This window comes from Sapajus apella, unplaced genomic scaffold (genome assembly GCF_009761245.1).
Source record: "Sapajus apella isolate SASKATOON/1434 unplaced genomic scaffold, GSC_monkey_1.0 scaffold38, whole genome shotgun sequence".
Lineage (NCBI taxonomy): Eukaryota > Metazoa > Chordata > Mammalia > Primates > Cebidae > Sapajus > Sapajus apella.
Window position 1 is genome coordinate 20,566,454 of NW_022436978.1, and position 16,718 is coordinate 20,583,171.

At 37.8% G+C, this 16,718-nt stretch overlaps 1 protein-coding gene across 1 annotated transcript in view; it reads left to right on the plus strand.

Moving 5' to 3' along the window:
- Positions 1-1,509: 1,509 nt before the first annotated feature.
- The window catches only part of CCDC39 (coiled-coil domain containing 39), a 70,989-nt gene continuing 55,780 nt past the window's right edge, over positions 1,510-16,718 (plus strand). Inside the window, exons 1-3 of the mRNA XM_032298501.1 lie at positions 1,510-1,776; positions 13,912-14,031; positions 15,604-15,750. Coding sequence (XP_032154392.1) covers positions 1,687-1,776; positions 13,912-14,031; positions 15,604-15,750 — 357 coding nt within the window. The 5' untranslated portion in view covers positions 1,510-1,686. The remainder of the gene's footprint in view (positions 1,777-13,911; positions 14,032-15,603; positions 15,751-16,718) is intronic.

Here is a 16,718-nt window from a genome sequence, read left to right on the forward strand (position 1 = left end):
GAGGGGTGCTTCAAGTCATCGGCACAGGTCAAGGCAGCTGCCTCAGTATTCATATTAAAAACTGGGATGTTAAATCAGGTAATTTTAAGATACATGGGCAGTAATAATACCAATTATTTTATTTCATTTTTATTTTTGGCTTTATTAAAATGTAATTAAATGTGACTGGTTTCCTTACCTCTTGGGAAGGTACTTTTGTAGGTGAATAGTTGTTCAGATTGATATTTCTGTGAGGGATGATTGCTGGGAGTACTGTCCTGACATCTTCCTCCCCACCTTTGACCAACACCAATACTTTCAGAAAGCAGCAGTGAAATTCGGAAATGTCAATTATAAATAACTATATGCCATCTTAACATAAGCTGAATACTAACATTTTCATTACTTGGAATGATTATTATAAAATAAATAATGATCATTTATAAATAATTAAATATCTTTATCTAAAATTCCAGTATTCCATGCAGGTCAAAATTTCTTCTACAAGTTGAGCCTTTCTCCCCAGCCTTTAGACATTGTAGAGGGGGGAATATGTCTTGCTAATTCTAGTCTTTAAAGGCACTATTTCTAAGTCTGCAACATTAAGTTTATGGAAAACAATGTAGGCACAGAGAGACAAAGCTCCTACAAGGAGGATTTCAGAACTGTAGTAACAAATCGACTGTAAAAAGACATTTTTAGGACAGTCGGTGTGAATCTGAAATGGTTATTAGATGATATTGAAGAATTGTTGATTTTTTTAGGTGTGATGATGATATTGTGTTTATGTTAGATAACATTAACCACTCTTCTACCTATACACGCTTAAGTATATAGGGATGTCATGTCATGACGTCTACCGTTATCTTTTACTTCAGCAAAAGATACAGAAGATGCTAATATGGCAAAATATGAATGCTATATCAAGGTGATGCGTATGTAGCAGCTCTTTATACTCTGCTTTCTAGTCTCATACATTTAAAATATTTATAATAAAAGTTTAACAAAGTCTAGGTAAAATAAAATTCGAAAGGGCAAAAAAAAAAAGGTTACAGTGATTATTGGATACGTAAAATTAATTCATGCACAACATCTCTTCTTTAATCACTTTGCCTCAAGGAGCCTCGGCTTAACTTCCGGAGCGGTGGCCCAGGAGCCCTGCGCCGGGCGGCTGAGCGCGGTGAGGACGCCAGGACCGAGTTCTCCTCGCAAACGCCCCGTCACCTGCTCTCACCTGCTGTGAAACCAGCGAACTCGACGGGAAAAGAAGCGCAGTGCATGATGTCCGCCGGCTCCCGTCGTCCCCCGGGAAACCGGGGACGTGGGGCTTAGTTCCAGCCAGGTGCCCCGGGCCCTCGGCCCAGCTTCGGGGGCGATCCGAGAGCCTCCTTTTCATGCAGAGACGCTGCCGCCTGGCAACCCCCGGGAACCCCGGGAGGGAGAAGTTGCTGCTCTTCCCTCAGCGCTCAAGGGAAAAGAAAAACATTCTTCGGGCTTGAGCCTGGGAGTCGGGGGAAGTTCTAAACCGGAAGTTCCGCCTTCGGGCCGGAGCGCTTCCTGTTTGGTAACTAAGGACGCGGGACGGTTGCTAGGGCTCCCGTGGCAATTGCCGCCGCGCTGTGCAGGTGCCTGGGCTCCACGCGGGTGCTGGCCACCCGCTGTCCGGGAAGGCGGATCTCTGCTCTGCACCTTTACCCGTTCGCAGTCATGAGTAGTGAATTCCTGGCTGAGCTGCGTTGGGAGGATGGGTTCGCCATCCCGGTGGCGAACGAGGAGAACAAGGTGCTGGAAGATCAGGTGAGGTCAAGTGAAGAAGGCGGGGGGAAGAGGAGGAAGCCTGCGGAGGCGTTTTCTGCTTGGCAGTGCCACCCCAGCCCTGTCTTTTCTCTCCTTTCCGAGTCCTGTGCTTCCTCTGTCTAACGCTCCCTCGCACCATCGCCCTCCTCCCTTACCCCGCCTGCCTGTTTCAGTCCTTGTTAGGCATTTAAAAGTTTTATTAAAACCATAGTTGACATTTAGGGTTGTAAAGTTCGAAACTCCCTTCCCCAGGCCCACTCCTCTTACTCATTTCTTTCCTCCTGGCGGGAGAGGAAAGGCTGGTTCCGGGATCCGCCTTTTCCTTGCTCAAAATTAAGCGCTCCTTGGAAAAGAACTTCTGAGGTTTGCATAGCAACGGTTATCTGCACACGTTTATAAATAAAACGCCAGAAGGTTCATATTCCTTTGAGAGTTTCTGTCTATAATGTTTAAAGCCGAAAGTGACTTGAGGTGTTTTCAAGAGGAACATTCCAGTAAGAATGTGAAATGTGCAGTTTACAGTTTTTTAGAGAGAAGATTGAGTTGTCACAGATTGACATAAGATATTTTAAGTTGTAAGGACGAACTTATATTAACTGCAATTCATAGCAGTTGTTAAAAATTAATTGCAGGCCAGGTGCAATGGCTTACACCTGTAAGCCCCGTACTTTGGCAGGCTGAGGCAGAGGATCTCTTAAAGCCAGGTGTAAACCAGCCTGAACAAAAACGCGAGATCCCCCGCAAAGCCCTCCCCTCCCGCATCTCTAGGAAAAAATAAAAATAAAAAATTGCAGCCGGCTCAGCAAATTCTGAAAAACCTTGGTGGTGATGTGTTGTGTAGAAGAAGGTACAAGAATAGCAGATGATGCTTAGGCAACTTTATAAAACAGAAAAGAAAGTTTTCTCAGCTCTGAAAATGGAAAATGAAAATCCTGTGACTGTACCTTTTGAAAAGAATGGAAATACTTTTTTAAAAACATTCTGACCTATTTACTCATGTGTAATTTAGAAGACTGCATTTTTTCCCCCAAAGAAGGGCAGTGTTAGGAAATGTAAGCAATCTAGCACTGAGTACTGAGGAATTAATACTAAGTATCCAGGCCTGGGTTCAGATCCTGCTTGCCAACCCTAATCCTGCTTCTTTTTCAGTAAAGTGGAGATGTAGATAAACTGCTTCGCAGGCTTTAGGGACATAATATGGGTTAAAGTTCCATCCAAATTTTAGTTTTTTGTATTATTGCCATCATATATGTCTTGCAGGATTTTTATATACATATTACTTATAGTAGCTATTTAAAAAATTACAGATCAGTATGAAGAAGAACAATGAGAACTACAATTGCATTACATAAATAAACTCTGACATTTAAAAAGTGACTTGTAAATTTATTAAAACAAAATAGAAGGGTATGAGATAAAAATATAAGATATTCCTTCCCCAAAGTGTCCACTGTACTATAGAAATGACTGTCACGGCATTAAACACACATTTCAGACATCTTGGCATACAGATATACAGAAAGAAGAGAAAATTGAGGAGTATTATAGTGGAATTGTATTACAGATATGCTGTTTTTAACACAAAATAGTAATTTTAGTATTCGAGAGAAGAAAAAGCAATTGTTGAATTTCAGGTAAATATTACTTGATTGCAAGAGGTGCTGATTGCTAAACAAAATCCTCTAAGAAAAACTACTTAAGAAAAAATTAAATGGTTAATGTTTTTAAGAACTCTATATTTCAATTATAGATTACTGAATGTCTTTGCTTTTAAAGAATAAGTTAGCACTCTTACACATTTTCCCACCTCCTCTTCCCCTGTTAAAATGATGGTTTTATCATTTTTAATATTGCCAAGTTTACTTGCATTGGATTCAGTGCCCTTAATTTATCATAAGTGTTTAGTGTTAGTTTTGTGCTTGATTTGCTTTAGTGGTCCTTACTGCAGCCACTTTTATTCAGTTTATCTTTCTTGAACTTTTCATTTTGATTTGCCTTTTGGCTGGCTGGATTTTATCCACAAATGATTGTTGCAAGGAGGGCCTATAGTATTGTGATTTCAATTTCTTGCATCCTAGATTGCCAGTCTGTTTCCTTGCATCACCTGCGTTAAGTTTATGTACCTGAAAGTGTCAGATCTTCAAGGTACCCTGGTATTCCTTCTGCCTCCTACTCCCACCTCTTACTTTTGGAGCACTGTATTTTCCAGTATGTACAGATTTCCCCACAGGCCTATTTTACAACTGTCACCTTGGAAATTCTCTTTATTCCTCTGCTGATTTGAAGCTGTAGTTCCTAGATCACATACGTTCATTTTTCTTGTACAGGCCTACCTCCAAAATATTGCAAGTTAGTTCCAGACCACTGCAATAAAGTGAACGTTGCAATAAAGCAAGACACACAGTCAATGTAAAAGTTATGCTTACTTTTACTTCAGTCTATTAGGTGTTCAAAACTTGTGCTTTTCTTAATAATACTTTATTGTTAAAAAAAATACTACCAAGTATCTGAGCCTTCAGTGAGTTGTAACCATTTTGCTGGTGGAAGGTCTTGCTTTGATGTTGATGTTTGTTGACTGATGAAGGTGGTGGTTGAAGGTTCAAGTGGCTATGCCAATTTTTAAAATAAGAGAACAATGAAGTTTGCCACATCAGTGGCTTCTTTCTTTCATCAAAGATTTTTCTGTAGGATGCAATCATGTTTGATAACATTGTATGCACAGTAGAACGTTCAAAAGTGGAGTCAATTCTCATACTCTGCTGCTGTTTTATCAAATAAGTTTATGTAATATTTTAAATCACTTGTAATTTTAACAATGTCCACAGCATCTTCATCAGGAGTAGATTCTGTCTCAAGGAACCACTTTTTTTGCTCATCCATGAGAAGCAACTCCTCATCTGTTCAAGTTTGTTAATGAGATTGTAGCAATTCAGTCACATCTTCAGGCTCCCTTTTAATTCCAATCCTCTAGCTATTTCTACTTTACCTGCAGTTATTTCCTCCATTGAAGTCTTAAACCTCTCAAAGTCATCTATGAGGGCTGGAATAATCTTCTAAACTTCTATTAATACTGATATTTTGGTCTCCTCCCATGAATCATGAATGTTCTTATTGGCATCTAGAATGATGAATCCTTTCCAGAAGGTTTTCAATTTACTTTGCTCAGATCCATCCTAGGAGTCACTGTCTATGGCAGCTAGAGCCTAACAAAATGTATTTCTGAAGTCAGAATATCTTCTTGATCCATAGGCTGCAGAATGGGTGTTGTGTTAACAGGCATGAGAACATTAATCTCTTTGTATGTCTCCATCATGGTTCTTGTGTGACCAGGTGCATTGTCAGTGAGCGTTAATTTTTTGTTTGTTTGTTTGAGATGGAGTCTTACTCTGTCATCATCCAGGATGAGGTGCAGTGGTGTGATCTTGGCTCACTGCAACCTCCACCTCCTGGGTTCAAGCGATTCTCCTGTCTCAGCCTTCTGAGTAGCTGGGATTACAGGCATGAGCCAACATGCCTGGCTAATTTTTGTATTATTAGTAGAGACGGGGTTTCACCATGTTGGCCAGGCTGCTCTTGAACTCTTGACCTCAAGTGATCCACCTTTCTTGGCCTCCCAAAGTGCTGGGATTAAAGGTGTGAGCCACCACAGCTGGCCGATGAGCAGTAATATTTTGAGAGGAATTCCTTTTTTCTGAGCAGCTGGAATCAACAGTGGGTTTAAAATGTTCAGTAAACCATGTTGTAAACAGATGTGTCATCTGGGTTTTTTTGTTCTATTTATAGAGCACGGGCAGAGATTTAGCATCATTCTGAAGGGCCGCAGGATTTTCAGAATAGTAAACGAGCATAGGCTTTAACTTAAAGTCACTGGCTGCATTCGCCCCTAAGAAAGAGTCACTCTGTCCTTTGAAGCTATGAAGCCAGGCATCGCTTCTCCTAGTGAGCTATAAAAGTCACAGATGGCATCTTCTTTTATTATATGGCCGTTTCATCTACGTTGAGAATCTGTTGTTTGGTGTGGCCATCTTTATCCATGATCTTAGCTAGACCTTTTAGAACTTGCTACCTCACTTTGTACTTCTGTGTTGTGGAGATGGTTTCTTTCCTTAAACATCGTGAACCCACCTCTGCTAGTTTTAAACGTTTTTTCTGAGCTTCCTCACCTTTCTGAAAGTTAAGGGCCTTGCCCTGGATAAGGCTTTGGCTTACAGGAATGTTGTGGGTGATTTAATCTTTTATCTGGACCACTAAATCTTCTAACAGGACCACTAAGGCTCCAGAATTGGGGCTTACCCCTGGAGGGTTCTTGGCTTCACCCAGGAAGGAATTTAAGGGTTAGCCAGTGGTGGTAGACAGCAACTTTCATTGAAGTGGCAGTGTGCAGCAGCAGCAGAGGTACTGCTCCTTGTGGAGCTGGGACACTTGAAATGGTGTGCCCAGAGCAGCAGCTCAGAGGCAGTTCTGCAGTCATATTTATACCCACTTTTAATTATACATATACATAGGATCAGATTATGTAGTAATTTCTAAAACAAGGGCGGTAACTTCAGGGTCATTGGGTTGTTGCCATGGATAGGAGTGATAACTTCTGTTTCTTTATTTTTTTTTGAAACAGAGTCCTGCTCCATCACCCAGACTTGGCTCACTGCAACTTTTGCCTTCCAGGCTCAAGTCTGTGCCTCAGCACCCCAAGTAGCTGGGAATTACAGGTGCATGCCATCACACCCAGCTAATTTTTGTATTTTTAGTAGACATGGGTTTTGCTGTGTGGGCCAGGCTGGTCTCAAACTCCTGGCCTTAAGTGATCTGTCAGCCTTGGCCTCCCAATGTGTTGCCATGGCAGTGGTAAACTGACATGGCATACTGGTGAGCATGTCTTATGGAAAGCTTCTTCCCCTCCATCCCTGCTTTAGCTAGTCCTCAATTTGTTCTGGTGTCTGAGCCCAGCCTTTGAGTCTAAACCCAGTCCTCTCTCACTTTCTCCTTATCAGCAATAAGGCTATTTTGCTTTCTTATCATTTGTGTGTTCAAGGAAGTAGCACTTTTTATTTCTTTCCAGATATTAAATAAGGAGAAAAAAGTAAAGAAAGTAAAAAAAGAGAATAAAGGCACTGTGGTACTTTACATACATAGACATGTGGCACCATCTGCTGGATCAGAGTAAATGAATAAAATCAGTGAAGTGTGGTTTTCCACTAGTAAATGTGTGAACCTCTGAATATCAAAGTTTCTTAAAGTATTGGCTTAGCCAATTCTTTTGATTTTTAGGACTATTTTACTTATAGGTGAGAATACTTTGATATAAGGACCCTTCTTTTCTTCTTTGCCTTGGGTTCTAGGAAATGGTCATGGAAAATTGTTAGCTTTTATTTAATGTCACTCATCTTCAGGAATTAGACACATACCCGCCTTCCTAAACATTCCACTGTACCCAACTTAATTATATGATAATTCTTGTGTATATCCTTAAAAATGTTAAGTAAATTACCTAATATTTTTTTTATAAGGCAGTGTTTGTCATGGACAAAAACAAATTGTGAATGTGTATTTCCCAGAAAAGGATACTGAAAGTCTATAATTAGAGAGGTCTTTACTGTTTTCCTTTGCATTAGAAATTTTTTAAATGTAGTTATGTACCCTTGTTATGAGGATAAATAAATCTGTAAGAATGGTTCATTCATTAATTCATTAATTCAGTGACTATTAAGAGGTTACTATGTGCCAGGAACAATGATGAAAACACTGAAAAAAGTAACAGTGATTTCAGAAATATTGCATGATATTTGGCTGTGAAGTCAGTGCCCCTTAATTACATTCATCTCTTTCCTTAACAGTGCTCAGCAGAACGGCCAACAATCTGATACAGCCTTGTGAAATGTACTTGTTTAAAAATTTTTATAGATACTGGTCAAGACAATCATCAATAAAAAACCATTTTGTGTAGATGAGGAAATTGTGAAACAGGACAATTAGAGGACCCCTCTGACATTTTCCCTGTGAGACTTATTTCATTATCCAAGTGATTACCTCCTTCATTATCCATTGTGATAAAATGCATTTCCTCAGGAGGTAGTGAGTACCTAATCAGTGGAAGCGTAAAAGCACCCTGTGTTGCTGATATACATTTTGTAGTTGGGGAAATCTTGGAGGTTCCTTCTAATTCTGGGGTTAGAGAAATGCTCTGAATCTGGTCATGTGCAATGATATTAAGAATTAATCATATAAAAGAAGATCTGAACAAATGGAGACGTTTATTTCTGGGTAGGAAGATAATAATTTCAGTTCTTAAATTATTCTGTATATTCAAGAAAATTTCAATGAAAATGCCTAGGGCCCCTTTTAAAATAAACTTGACAACTTGATTTCAAAGTTCGTTTGCAAGTGAAAGTGTTTGATACTAGACAGAATAGTTGTGATGGTGGTGATAGTGCATTTTGCCCTACCATACTAAAAAGCCATGCTACTTAAAACGGTGTGGCACTTTTGTAACAATAAATAAATCAGTTAAACATGAGACATCCAGAAGCAAATCTTTGCATATATGAGAATTTAATATAAAAAGGATGCATTTCCAACCAAAGAAGAGAGATAAACTAATAAGTGGTCTATTGCTATTTGTTTTGAAAAAAGAGTTATGGATCTGCTTCCTCTCACACACAAACATTCATTTTATGTGTGTTACAAATTTTGCTGTAGAGCATGTATAAAAGTACCATGTGAAATTACTGGAGACTTTTTTTTTTTTTTTTGAGATGGAGTCTCACTCTGTCACCCAGGCTGGAGTGCAACCTCCACTTCCCAGGTTCAAGGGATTCTCCTGTCTCAGCCTCCCAAGTGGCTGGGACTATAGGTGTGTGCCACCACGCCTGGCTGATTTTTGTATTTTTAGTATAGACAGGGTTTCACCTTGTTAGCCAGGATGAACTCTAACTCCTGACCTCCTGATCCACCCTCCTTGGCCTCCCCAAGTGCTGGGATTACAGGCATTAGCCACTGCGCCCAGCCTGGAGACTTAAAAAAAAATATATATATATATATATTTTTTTTTTTTTTTCACTTTTATATATATATATAAAATTGCACTTTAGGTTCTGGGGTACATGTGCAGAACATGCAGCATTGTTGCATATGTACATACATGGCAATGTGGTTTGTTGCCTCCATCCCCCTGTCACCTATGTCTGGCATTTCTCCCCACGTTATCCCTGCCCAACCTCCGTACCCGCCACTGTCCCTTCCTTATTCCCCCCCAACAGACCCCAGTGTGTGATGCTCCCCTCCCTGTGTCCATGCATTCTCATTGTTCAACACCCGCCTATGAGTGAGAACATGTGGTGTTTGATTTTCTGTTCTTGTGTCAGTTTGCTGAGAATGATGGTTTCCAGATTCATCCATGTTCCTACAAAGGACACAAACTCATCATTTTTTTATGGCTGCATAGGATTCCATGGTGTATATGTGCCACATTTTCCTTGTCCAGTCTATCATTGATGGGCATTTGGGTTGGTTCCAGGTCTTTGCTATTGTAAACAGTGCTGCAGTGAACATACATGTACCTGTGTCTTTTTAATAGAATGATTTATAATCCTTTAGATATATACCCAGTAATACTTTTAAAATAATCTTCTGGGAAAGGCCTTCCTCAGTGTAGCACAAAACATAAAAATCACCAAAGAAAAGACGGACAGGTATAGCTACATACAAATGTAAAACTCTTGTCATATCTGTTCTCTTTATGGATTTTTAGTGAGCACTATTATGTTCCAGGCATTACTCTAGATTCTGAATATAGTGTGAACAAAATGCATATGCTTCTTGCCACTAAGCTTAGGCAAAACATTTTTCAAAATGCATATGTTTCCTGTTATCATGCATCTTATAATCTAGTAGCAAAGATAGAAAATAAACAAGCAAATAAAAACATAATTACTACTTGTGGTAAGTTGTTTGAAGGTAATTACTAAATGTGAAAAGTTGCCATGAGAGAAAATAACTGGGAAAAGCTATATTGAATTAAATGGGCAGGGAAGGCCTCTCTAAACATATACAAACTGAAGAATATGAGGCCCTGAAGAATAATAAGGAACTAGCCATTAGGGAAGGAAAATGTTCTGGGAAGAGAGACCAGCATATCTGAAGACCCCAAGTCTGGAAGACTCCCTGTTTTTTTCATTTGTTTGTTTTGGTTTTTGAGACAGGGTCTCATTTTATTGCTCAGGCTAGAGTCCAGTGGCATGATCTCAACTCACTGCAACCTCTGCCTTTCAGGCTCAAGTGATCCTCCTACTTGAGCCTGCCGAGTAGCTGGGACTACAGTTGTGTGCCACCATGCCGGGCTAATTTTTGTATTTTTAGTAGAGATGGGTTTTGCCATGTTGGCAAAGCTGGTCTTGAACTCCTGGCCTCAAGTGATCTGCCCGCCTCGGCCTCCCAACATGCTGGGATTACAGGCATGAGCTACTGCGCCCAGCTCAAGGGGTAATAACTTCTGGATGTTGCCCATGGCAGAGGTGAACTAACATGGCGTACTGGTGAGCACGTCTTATAGAAAGCTGCTTCTGCCTCCTCTCTGTTTTAGCTAGTCCTCAATTTGGTCTGCTGTCTGAGTCTTGCCTCTGGAGTCTAGACTCACCTCCTACCTCACTTTCTCTATATCAGCAATAAGGCTATTTTGCTTTCTTAGCATTTGTGTGTTCAAGGGAGTAGCACTTTTAATTTCCTTCAAGAACATTTCCTTCATATTCACAAGTTGGTTAACTGTTTGATGCAGGAGGCCTAGTTTTTGGCCTATGTCAACTTTTGGCCTCCATTATTTCTAGCTTTTGATTTCTACACATAGATGCCATTGTAACGTTATTAATCATCCTCATTTCAATATGTGTTTCAAGGAATAGAGAAGCCCAAAAAGAGGGAGAGAGATGAGGTAACGCCTGATCAGTGGCACAGTCAGAACACACACAGCATTTTTCGGTTAAGTTCATTGTCTTATGGGGCACAGTTTGTGGCACCCCAAGCAATTACAATAGTAACATCAGACATCACTGATAACTATAACAGATATCATCATAATGAAAAAGTTTTGAATATTGTAAGAAGTACCAAAATGGGACACAGAGACGCCAAATAAGCACCTGCCGTTGGGAAAGCTGTGCTGACAGGCTTGCCAGACACAGGCTTGCTGCAAACCTTCACTCTGTTAGAAATGTGCTGTTGGAGAAGCACAATCAAGTGAAGTGCAACAAAATGAAGTCTGTGTTATTCTCTTGCTGTGATGGAATAGTTTCTTGTGTCTCCCTGAGAAGGCTGTATTCAGAAACACTGCATCTTTGGATGTCTGAAAATATCTTTATTTATACTCACATTTGGTGGTTTGGCTGGGTAGAAGACTCTTAAGTTGAAAATAATTTTACTTCAGAGTTTGGAATGTATCAATTATCTTCCAGCCGTGTTTCAGTGAGTAATCTGACTAGTGTGATTTCTGTTTCTTTGTAGTTTACCTTAAAAAAAAAAATCTGAGGGTATTTAGGGTTCTATCTTTCCCTTACATGTTTTATTTGGGAACTATATTGATGAGCTATATCTTCAAGTTCTGTTTGTTGCTTTTTTATAGCACCATGGCTGCCTTTTAGGGGTAAAATATTTTCTCCAATCTGATTGTGTGTGTGTGTGTGTGTGTGTGTGTGTGTAATGTGTATGTGTTTAGTTCTTTTTTGTCCTGAATTATGTGTTTCTTCTGAGATCTTATTTGTTTATTTTGGCATCCTTCACATGATGTAAGTTTTCAATAAATATCTGGTGATATTTATTGCTACATGCTCCTGTATATTTAAGAAAGAAGCTATAAAATGTTTTTTGGTAACTCTGTGCGGAAGGGCTTTTCAACTTGGGGAGTTAATTATTATGCTTTCATTCAAAAGTCAGAAGTTTGCTCTGGGGCCATTATACAATTATAAATGGCATAATGGATGAAGCAAATAAAAGTCATAAAGCTGTATGCACCAAACACAACAGCTAATTACATAAATGCAAGAGCTATTATAAATGCAAGTAGACTTTGACAAAATTACAGTTACAGTGAGCTGTTTCATTCAGTTGTGCCTCAGAATTAGACAACTCTACTAGACAAAAATAAGAATACAAGAGATGTGGTAATAAAAATAAACACACAGAGACATCTATCTCTTGAATAGAGAACATACACCTTAAAAGGTGCCCATAAAACATTTACAAGAGTGGATCATGTACTAGACCAAAACAAAAATCTTAATGCATTAAAAGTGAACGGTGAAACTTGAAAGCATTATGCTAAGTGAATAAGCCAGAAACAAAAGGCCAAATATTGCATGATTGCACTTATATGAGGAACCTAGAGTAGTAGTCAAATTCATAAGGATGGAAAGTAGAATGGTGGTTGCCAGGGGCTGAGAGGAGCGGGGAATGGGGAGTTAGTGCTTTATGTGTGTAGAGGCTCAGGGAAGATGAAAATGTTCTGTAGGTGGATTAGTGGTGATGGTTGTATGTGAACGTACTTAATGCCACTGAACTTTGACATAGCAATGGTTAAAATGGAAAATTTTATGTTCTTGAATATTTGACCAACATTAAAAAATTATAATCCCTAAAATGCTATGCAGACAGACATTTTATAGGTCACATTATCTGATAATAAGCCAATAGAATTTATAATATTGAAAAATTATTTTTAAAAATTATTTATTAAATAATTTTAAATGATCCTCCATATTAAATACTTAGGCATGTTTCTGAGAAATATTCCTAGGTGGCCCTTATATAAAAAGTAAATTGAAAAGGAAAAGTTACCTTTTAGAAAACAATAAAAAGGGACAGCTTCATGCTCCAGATCCATGGGAAACCGCAAAAATTTTATTTAATGAAAACATATAGCTTTAAATGCTTTTTTAATTCAATCATTAAGACAAAAAGTAAATATAAGAGAGATTTCTATTCCGTGTAATATGGTGCTGATTTTCCCCACTGTCATCACCAAATCACACTATTTTTTACTAAAGAATTAGTAGATTTTAGAAGTTCATGTGAACATTTAAAGAAACAAAGTGCTCTGTTCTGATTGTTTGTGTCCTCCGGAAATTCATATGGTGGTCTCAATCCTCAATGTGATGGTATTTGGAGGTGAAGTCTTTGAGAAGTAAATAGGTCATAGAGGTAGAACCCTCATGAATGGTGTTGGTGCTCTTTTTTTTTTGGCAATAATAAGCCAAAAATATTTAATAATCTGTAATCAATAATCCAGGGAAGAGACCAAAATGAAAATGAATCTAACTTATTTGAAAACATTGCCCATACCTGGATTTGCTGCAAGCTGGGCTGCCGCTAGGGTATGTAGGGTGCTGGGCACAATTTTTCTTTTTTTTTTGACTGTTTTATTTTTTATTTTATTTTTCTTACATGTTTTTCACATGTACCCCAAAACCTAAAATGCAATAAATAAATAAATTAAATAAAATAAAAAATGATGTCCTTTTTTATTTTTTGAGACGGAGTTTCGCTCTTGTTACCCAGGCTGGAGTGCAATGGCACGATCTCGGCTCACTGCAACCTCCACCTCCTGGGTTCAGGCAGTTCTCCTGCCTCAGCCTCCTGAGTAGCTGGGATTACAGGCACGCACCACCAAGCCCAGCTAATTTTTTGTATTTTTAGTAGAGATGGGGTTTCACCATGTTGACCAGGATGGTCTCGACCTCTTGACCTCGTGATCCACCCGCCTCGGCCTCCCAAAGTGCTGGGATTACAGGCGTGAGCCACTGCGCCCGGCCAATGATGTCCTTTTAAAAAGAGACAAGAGAGAGATGATCTCTCTCTGCCATGTGAAGACACACCAGGAAAGCATCTGTCTGCAAATCAGAAAGAGAGCCCTCACCAGTAAAAACATTAGTTGGCACCATGATCTTGGACTTCCTAGCCTTCAGAACTGTGAGGAATTTCTCATGAATCAAATTACATTTTGTTTAATCTACCTAGTCTATGATATTTTTGTGTTAGCCCAAATTGACTAAGACACAAAGTGAATGAAAGTTTAATTTTCTTTGACTTTGGGTCCTTCATATGGTAAAACTTAATAGGACTTTGGTTAATTGTAGCATTTATTATGTACAGTTGTCAAAGCTGAAGAATGAAAGAACAAGCTTGCAAGGTCAGTTACGTGATTATGAAGAGCGAATTAATTCTATGACTTCTCACTTCAAAAACGTTAAACAAGAGCTCTCAATTACACAGGTACAGTAACTGAAATTTATGTTGATTATGTTATGTGTATTCATGGAACATCTCAGTGTTATTTACGTCTGTGATTTTTACAGTTATAATAGGAAACTTTAACATAATTAAACTTGTGAACAAAGCTTTGAACATGAAAGTCGATAGAAAAAGGCTTAGAGGAACTAACTACTGCTCTAATTTTAAACAAAAAATCAATCTATATGAAAGAAGAAATCATTATTCAAACCATCTGTATTAGACAGCAGGTTATTTGAGAAGGGCACAGTGATGGTGGTGAGAAATAATGGCCTAATATAATACATAATAAAATTTCTGTCTCCTTTTTAATTTTTCAGCAGAACTCACTAGGGCCATTTTGAGTGGAAGCCAGTAGTCTACACATATAAGCATTTTAGCATAGTTCAAGAATTGAAATTTGTAATAATCCTGAGATTAAAAAGTTCAATTATACTTAAGACTTTATTTAGGTAACTGGAAAACATAAGGCATCTTAGAAATGTTAGCATAAATATAATAAAAGTTAACACTTGGAGTGATTAAATAAGCTTCTGTTTTATAAATCTGTCTAAGTATAGAAACTCACTCCCTAATGATGCCCCGCAAACCAGGCAGCTCAGCAAACAGCATTGGAAAGTTTTCTAACTTCTGTCTCAAGCTAGTTTTTTTTTTTTTTTTTTTTAAATGCATCTACTGTCTGAGAAATAGTATGCAGTTTCAAAAAATGAACAGTGTCATATTTTAAAAAGCAATTTATAATAAATATATATATAGACAAGTAAGCATTTCATTGCTTACAAATCCTATTGGAAATTTACAAATTTAATAAACTTAAAAGCAAACTCAGAATTCTTGACTCTCAGTGTGATTGAGTAACTGATAAACTATTTGAAATGACACATTTCCTTAAGTTATTAAAGTACTGAGCTGGGGATTTGAGAGGCAGAGACTCTGTGGTTATATCTTATTATCATCAAACCTCAAATAAATAGAGTAACAGAGACGAAAGAATAGTAAACGCCCAACAATGGCAGCTTTAATACTGTAAAGTTAATACTAAGTGACAACTTTGAAGCCCTTTAAAATTAGTTAACACATACTCTTTTATTACATAACACTGAACACAAAAGCATGATTATATGCTAATATATTCTAGGGAATATTTACAGCCATTGGTGTTTAAATAATTATTTTAAAATATTGTTAATTGGAATGCGAGTCTGTTAATTGGAATATGTGATCAATTCATGTAAAATATCTCATTTCTTAATTATTTGTTAATTGATATTTCTTATTTATAGATAATAAGTTTTAAGTGTAACCAAAGCTTTGGTTTTCCTAGATCATCATAGCATCTGAAAACTATTGACAGTATTTTCTCCTAGAACAGTTTGACTTTCTTACAACTAGTGAGCCACTTAGTCTAATGTAATGTAGGTTTTAGAGTAGTGGAATTAATAATACTTAATGTAAGCAGTTTATTTTGTTTTAATCTAATGGATTATTATAAATATTTTAATTAAAAATTTCTGAAATTTTAAAAGCCTTTTTATCTTGTATGTTACTCTGCAGTCTTTTTGCAAAGCGAGGGAGCGTGAGACTGAAAGCGAAGAACATTTTAAGGCCATTGCGCAAAGAGAACTAGGACGAGTGAAAGAAGAAATTCGATGTCTGGAAAATGAGATGGCCTCAATACTGGAAAAGAAAACTGACAAAGAAGTATCTGTTGAAATATTACTTAAAATTCTATTACTTACTTAAATTACTCAGAATTCTTCTGCTTATTCCTCTGTCACCAAATGAGCATTGACTTTTTTTTTTCCTGTATGGGAAAGGCATACATTAGTTTCCTAGTGTTTATTTACATATGTTTCGGACCATGAAAGGCACATGGAGCTGTCATTTGAATGAAACAATAGTAGAATATTACAGCTTCCCCATTATTCATTCACCAGCTACTTATTGAGGCTTGTTTGCAAAGTATCATGCTTCTTACCTGTTGTAAAATACTAGCCATGGTTTATATGTGTTGTATTTTTAACGGCCACATTAAAAACAATCAGTTTTAGTTTTGAATTTCATTTGAAGTGTTGACTTTTCATATTGATTTATCAGTTTTGTGACTCCAACATTAAACTACTTTAACCTATTACTCTCTTTTCTTTAGTTTATAGTTCATTGATTTGGGACCTCTTTCCAAATTCTGATTCTTCTCTTTACGTGTGCATATACATATCAGATACATATACATATATACGTATACATACACATACATATTCTGTGATGTATTTGTGTATAATTACATACTAATTTGTTTATGTAGCCTCTGTTTCTTTATGAGTCTAAATTTTTTAAATGACTAAATGTACAGAAATGTTTTTATCTCTTTTACTTTAGTTACTTCAGTTAGAAGTGCGTCCAAAATTGGTCTCTAAGAGTCTTCTTAGGGGCAAACGATATAATTGGAAATGGGGCTGAAGGACACTTGTCTTGGATTTGAGTTAGCGTACCATACGTATTATTTTAACTTTGATTGCATGTGTGTGTGGGGTGGCTTTGGTGGAATGATGAATGCAATTGCCGTGAGGGAGCTACCTTAAAGCCTAAAGCTTTTTAAAGCAGACTCTGGCTCAGCTACTGTTCTTGACTTTGTCTAGTCATCTCTCCTCTGTTTTTCAATGAAAGAA